The sequence below is a fragment of the Rhincodon typus genome, chromosome 8 (assembly GCF_021869965.1).
Source record: "Rhincodon typus isolate 14 chromosome 8, sRhiTyp1.1, whole genome shotgun sequence".
NCBI lineage: Eukaryota > Metazoa > Chordata > Chondrichthyes > Orectolobiformes > Rhincodontidae > Rhincodon > Rhincodon typus.
In genome coordinates this window covers 33,300,513-33,307,654 of record NC_063339.1, presented here as the reverse complement: position 1 = coordinate 33,307,654, position 7,142 = coordinate 33,300,513, and the positions used below count along the sequence as shown (strand labels likewise).

Sequence of the window (7,142 nt, the reverse complement as noted above, 5' to 3'; positions counted from 1 at the left end):
GCAGTTCCTATGATGCTGCTTGGCCTGCTGTGTTCATCCAGCCCTGCACCTTGTTGTCTCGGATTCTCCAGCATCTGCAGTTCCTACTATCTCCGAATGCAAATGGAAGCCTGGATTCATAATTTTTATTTAAAGCTGAAAATTATTATGCAGTGAGATTTTTATGATTCACTAACTGTACCTGGTCAACTGTTTCCTTAATCTTTCTGAGACCAACATTCAAATGCATCTGTTGCTCCTCCAGTTCACTACGTTTTTCATTGAACATGTTGGCATAGTGGTTAATGAAATCCAGATAATGGCGAGGAGTGATTGCCATTATTCTGCCTCCACGTTTGGCCAATCGAGTATTTGCCTGAAAAGAAAAAAAGTTAAATTTAACTGATTTAAGATATTCTGCAAACATTTTTGCAATCTATGCTCAAATAAATGTATTATCAAAATATTCCTGTAACTGCTGCTAAAATGCATGAACAACAACAAAATCAGATACTATTCAAAACGAGGGAAAAATAGTAAATGATCTCAATATCTTGGAGATGTCAAAATTTTAAAAATTGATTCTAAAAAACCTTAAAGTATCATCCAAATAGGCAATAAAACCTATTAAACTTTTATCACTAACATATTTGTAATCAAAATATACCAAAAGGCTTTCAAATTGCAAAAAAAAAGTTAAGACCGCTGACTTCAGACCCAAAGTATTTAAAATCCATTTACTACTGAGATCTTCATGTGAAGAGACACAGGCTATTTCGCATTTTGAAAAAGCCTTTACATATCTGCTCAAATGCAGACATGCTTAAAAAGTGAGATTTCATTTATGAGGGTACACTTTTCATATTTAAAAAGGGAATCAGTATTGCTGATATCGTCTGCCTTCAGTACTCTCACCTGATGCAATGTCAGATGAACAAAAACACAACTGTTAACAATAGCCTCTCTGTGAGATGGTGGTTGAGGAAGCTTATCATACGCAATTGGCATGTAGTCAGGGACAACATAATTGGGTTTTTCAAGGTCCATTTTGCTGGTGAACTCTTTGCCAACTTGATACAAGGCTTCAGTGGACCAGTCTCCAAACCAGTTCAAGACACATCTAATGGATTTTAAAGAAAAAGTTACTTCCAAAGAAAACATTCTATGATTTAAATTTCAGTTCATTTAATTAATTCTATACAAAGTTATTTATAACTTTTGAACCAAATAAAGACGATTTATAACTACTAAAGAAAATTAGTATGCTTCACTTAGCACAGCTTAGTATGAAAATCTACCTTGGGTTTGCATTTTGGGTACTGGCTTGACTTCTATCCTGAAATGAGCAGATGGCCTTACAAGGAAAGGCCAGGAGTAGGCCTGTATTCTTTGGAGTTTAGAAGAGGTGACTTAATTGAAACATAAAATGATCCTGAGGGTACTTGACCGGATTAAAAGTGTGTTTCCTCTTGTGGGAGAATGTAGAACTAGAGGTCATGGTTTAAAAATATGATGGCGCCCTTTTATAACAGGGTTGAGGAAACATTTTTCTGAGGGATGAGTCTTTGAATTTCTTTCTTCAAAAGGCAGTAGATGCAAAACCTTTAAATTTTTTAAGGCAGAGGTAGATAGCGTGACTATTATCAAGGAGATGAAAGATTATTGGCAACATGTGGTGGAGGTTAAAATCAGACCAACCACATTCTTATTGAATGCCAGAACAGGCTTGAATGGCTAAGTGTCCTACTCTTATTCCTTGTTTGGATTGATTCAAGGAATATTACCCAACTGTGCAACAAACAGCCAAAACTAAAAATGAAAGACACCCACAAGCAAATAAACACGCTGTTTAAAAGGGCTCATCTGGAAAGGACAGGAGAAAACGGAAAGAGAAATAAAGGAGAAGTGCTCAGTGTTTGCCTCAGTTTGATCGATGATCTATAGGTATGGATGCTGGTTTCAGGATTCAAAAGTAAGCGAAAATGCTCAGTAGTAGTTGATGTAGTTATTTTAGAGCTCCAGGACTCTTGTTAAGCACTATGAATCCACCACCCGTTGAATCTTAAAACTGCCTCAAATTAAATCAGGCATGTATTGTAGTTTTAACCATAATGTAACTAGAAAAGGTAGACAAACCGTACAAAAATCTACCTGTTAAACAGGGCTGGAGAAGTTGCAGCTCTATCTTTCAAGCCTTCAGATGATGGATTCATGGTGAATACAACATGCAAGTTGCGGATAACCTGACCCGTGAACCACTTGTACAGTTCCTCATGCGTGTCCAGCATTAAACCTTCCTTTTGAGCGCCTTCTTTGCATTGAGTCATTAAGGTAGCATACTCATCTCCTTCAAATAGCCCAGGCACCTGTTCAACAGGACATCATAAATTAACATGCTGGATATTTGATATGATTAGCCATCGACACGAAATACTAACTCCATTTCTTTGTTCACAGATTCTGCCACATCTGTGGGATACTTGTGGGAATTTTAGCTTCCTCCCCTCTGTTTTGATGTTAACATTTTCACTGAACCAAAATGTCGGCACAAATACGAAGGTATGAGAACTACTCAATGTTCAAGAAATCAACAGCCTTAAAAGTATTTTGCAGGTTTACAGCATTAAACAACTTATATAAAAATAGCTATGGCAGGTCATTAGTTGGCAAGCACAATTCATATTTACAACAAACGTGTTTAATATTTACCTCCCCATTGGCCAACAGTGTATTCATGCGTTCCAAGAAGCTCGAATCAAGTACATTTGACTCATCCATAATGAAAGCAATTTTCTCATTTTTGCAGCCTGAGCGCCTCAACACTGTTCTCAGATCTTCATCAAAATCCTCACCTGTATATTTCCTATGAACCTGCACACAAATATTTTAACATTTCAATTTCTGAAAATGAACTTTTAAAACACTTAGTTTTTCCTATTCTCGCAAACAAAAACCAAGACAAACCTTTATCTGATAAACACTAAGGCCATTCATCCAGGCAACAAAACGAGAGAGTGTTGTTTTTCCTGCACCACTAACTCCAATAAGCAGCAAATGGCCTTGTGGTTGCCGGAATATCCTAAGAAAAAAAATAAAAAGTTACATTTTTAAATTGTTAGAATGGCAACCCAAAAATTAACTACAAGGATAAATCAAACACCTTAAGTTTAATTTGTTTTGAACACTATATAGAAGAGACCAATATATTATCACCAAATTCTACCCATATTAGTTCATAGTGAGAAACAAAAAAAATTGCATTCAGAGTTTCCAGCATCAATTCTATAGCATTAACCTGGTGCTCTTCCTATGCTTTCATTCAACCAGCCATCAAATTAATAGTCAGTTTTCAGTTTCACAACTGTTGCATTAGTTACACAATTTTGTAGGCTCTGCACCTGCAATTCAACTCTTGCTCCAATCAGACCTTAATTCCATGGGCCATTTTCAATATGAACTCCATTCTCATCCTTAAACCACCTCCTCCACATTCCTGTTGTCTCCTTCTATGCTACTAGTCTAGGACTCTAGATTTCATTCAGTAGCATAGCCATTCTTATTTTCTATCCTGTTGTCTTTCACTACTTCTTTGAATGTGAATACTATTATCAGCTACCTACATCCAGGATCGCAATGCTTCTCTAATTCAGACCTTTGATATATTCCCAATATTCATCACCTTCTTACAGGCAGCTGAGCCTTTAGCTATCTAGGCCCCAAGTATTGGGATTCATTCCCTAGAACTCTCCCACTTTAATGCCTTTAAGATGCTCCTTAAAATCTGTTTTTTTTTTTTTTAAATGTTAGAAAATTTCTGTGAAGCTTGTTAGAAGTTTTTTAAAATCAGGCAAAATCTAATCAAAGCCACAAAGGAGATTTTAGGATAGGCGACTAAAGGCTTGGTCAAAGCGGTATGGATCAAAAAGATCTACAGCACAGAAAAAAGGCCCTTCTGACCACCATGTCCATGCTGATCAAAAACAATCACCTAATAGTCTAATCCCATTTTCCAGCACTAGGGACTATAGCCCTGCATACCTGGACATCACAAATGCACATTTTAAATGTTCAGGGTTTCTGCCTTTATCACCCATACAGGCAGTGAAATCCATATTCCCACCAACCTCTGGTAAAAAAAATCACCTTCATATTTACCTTAAATCTAAGCCGCTTCATTGTTATTGATCCCTCTATGAAGGCAAAGGATTTTTCCCCCGTCTACCTAACCTATATCCCTCGATCACACACCGTCCCCCTCAAACTCCTGCTATAAATAAAACACAACACTGGACTAAGGGAATTGACCAGAGCCAACACTGGGTGGAATGTAGAAATCCCGGAAGAGTTTAGGGCTGAGGAAGGTTACTGAGAAAGGACATGAAAGGATTTGAACACAGGGATGAGAATTTTAAAACTAGGCTGTTGTTGGACTGAGCCAGTGTTGATCAGCAAGTAGTCGAGTGGGACTGTGCACAAGCCAGGATATGGAGCAGAGACTTTTGTATGTGCTCATGTTTACTGAGGATAGAAGATGGGGAGACTCATCTAAGCCACCTGTACATTTCAGGTACAAATAGCTTAGTAATTCAAAGGAAGAAAGTCATTTGTGTTGGATGGCAAAATAGAGGAACGGAGAAAATTTTGCTTATGAAATTCAGTCAGCCAATGCTAGATGCTGCTACTTTTGGTTAAGTAATTAGGCTTTAAATCAGAGAAGGCCAGATCTTAAACAAAAAGGGCCTGGAGGTGGAGGGGCAGATTTTTCCTGCCTAAGCTTCCTCGACTTAATCTTATATACACACACCCCACCTTTCCCTGGTTCTTTAATGAAATGAGTTTACTCGTGAAAGCTATCCTTTCACACCCTCTATAACTTAAACTTTTCACATATTGCCCTTTAGTCTGCACTGAAAAACAAAAGGTTCTACTTCTACTTTTATATTTCTATGTATTTTGGCAATGTAGTTCAGTCTCCAAATCCGTCCTATAATGGTTTTCTAAATTGTATATTTCCATGAGTACAATTAAATTCAAATACAGTCCCAAATTAGCATCTTACCAGAAACAAAAACAAATTGCTAGAAAAGCTCAGCAGGTCTGGTAGCATCTGTGGACAGAAATCAAGAGTTAAATGTTTCGAGTTGAGTACCCTTCCTCAGAACTCAGATTTCTCTTCACAGCTGCTGCCAGACCTGCTGAGCCTTTCCAGCAATGTGTTTTTCTTCTGATTTACAGTATCCACAGTTCCTTTGGTTTTTATTTAGTGTCATACCAACTCCTCTTAATTCACAGGTTTATTGAAAGTTAGTTAATGATTACTTAACTCCAGTGCATAATTACCTGTCAATTCTCAACACATGATCCAATACTTCATTAAATAATACCAAGGGCACATCTAGCTCCTCCTCATAGAAAACTTTGAGCCTAGCTTTGACATAGTCTCTGAGTTCTTCTTGATCCACTGGTATATAATCCTGAAATAAACACAGCACTTTGTGAAAAAAGATAGACTAGTCTAGTCAATAGACAATTCTGCATATTACGTGGAAAGGAATGATTGCAACGTTGGGCCACAAATCACTTCCTGGGGGAATGGAAAAGCTATGTCAACATAGACTTCATTTAAACATTTATTTTAGCTGAGCAATAATTGGAAAAGTTATGCTCAGTGAGAGAAAATACTGTGGACTCGCTAATAGGTACAGCCGAGATGATACAGGAGGGAACACAATGAATAATCAAAGCAGCACATGAAGGAACACAGCAATAAAATAAAATACTTGTCTTGGAAATAACTGCACTAGGAATTGAGTAGATATCACCAAATGCACAAAGTTACTGAAATCCACCAAAGATTTTGGAAAGGCTTGACTAATTTTCCCACAAAGTAAGAGCATGAATATGACAGAGTTCAATTTCCTGGCTAGCATGGGGTACAATTTTAAATTGTTTTCAGTCATTAAAGGAGTGAAAGAAGAGTCAAATGAAAATAATATATTTTTGCAGAAGTTTCACAGAAAGAAGGTGCAAAAAGTGAAATAGATTTCCAGTCGGGATGGTGAACAAAAATTTCCATGGCGAGCTTTAAAACCCAATATGACTTACTGATAGGAGCAAATTGTATGGAGGATAACTCTTTGATTCCCGGATCACAAAGAGGAATCAGATTCACTTTTGTTTAAAAATGTAAGCCAGAAGTACCAAAACATTCCTATATTAATAATTTAAAAATCAAGAGGTCTCTTGTTCATGCTTGCTTGTTCCAAGTTTAAACCAAACCAGTTACAACTGTGTCAGAGATAGTAGGAACTGCAGATGCTGGAGAATCTGAGACAACCAGGCGTAGAGCTGGATGAACACAGCAGGCCAAGCAGCATCAGAAATTTCTGAAGGAGGGTCTAGGCCCGAAACGTCAGCCTTCCTGCTCCTATGATGCTGCTTGGCCTGCTGTGTTCAACCAGCTCTACGCCTTGTCGTCATCAGTTACAACTATTTAGATTTGAGAAACAAATATTCATAAATAATTTTTAGAGCATAATACAAAAGATTCAACTGAAGATGAACAGATTGTGCACATTCGAACAAAGAGACCTAGGGGCAGAGGTGCACAGTTCATTGAAAGTGAAATTGCAGGTAGACAGAAAGAGGCATTTGGCACGTTTGCCTTCGTTGATCAAAATACTGAGTATAGGATTTGGGATGTCATGTTGCAGCTGTACAGGACATTGGTGAGGCCACTTTTAGAATATTGCGTCCAATCCTGGTCACCCTTCTATAGGATGGATGTTGGGAAAACTTGAGAGGGTGCAGAGAAGATTTACAGGGATGCTGCTGGACTGGAGGGTTTGAGCTATAGGGACAGGCTGAATTGGCTGGGGTTTTTCACCATAGCTTTGGAGGCTGAGGAGTGACCTTACAGAAGTTTATAAAATGAGGGGCATGAACACAGTGAATAGGCAAGGTCTTTTTTCCAGGGTGGGGGGAGTCCAAAACTAAACAGCATAGGTTTAAGGTGAGGGGAGAGGAGAAAGATTTTCAAAAGGACCCCAGGGGTGACTTGTTCATGCAGAGGGTGGTGTGTTTGAGATAAGCTGCCAGAGGAATTGGTGGAGGCTGGTACAATTACAACATTTAAAAGGCAGCTGGATTGATAGAAGAACAGG

General features: G+C 38.1%; 1 protein-coding gene across 2 annotated transcripts in view; it reads right to left on the bottom strand.

Annotated features, from left to right (window-relative positions):
• dync1h1 (dynein, cytoplasmic 1, heavy chain 1) overlaps positions 1-7,142 on the bottom strand; it is a 136,575-nt gene that overhangs the window by 32,340 nt on the left and 97,093 nt on the right. For both annotated transcript variants that reach the window (XM_048599652.1, XM_048599650.1), the window contains exons 44-49: positions 5,320-5,453; positions 2,944-3,058; positions 2,689-2,850; positions 2,131-2,345; positions 895-1,099; positions 182-355 (exon numbers count right to left, since the gene is read on the bottom strand). In XM_048599652.1, the coding sequence (XP_048455609.1) occupies positions 182-355; positions 895-1,099; positions 2,131-2,345; positions 2,689-2,850; positions 2,944-3,058; positions 5,320-5,453 (1,005 nt within the window). The remainder of the gene's footprint in view (positions 1-181; positions 356-894; positions 1,100-2,130; positions 2,346-2,688; positions 2,851-2,943; positions 3,059-5,319; positions 5,454-7,142) is intronic.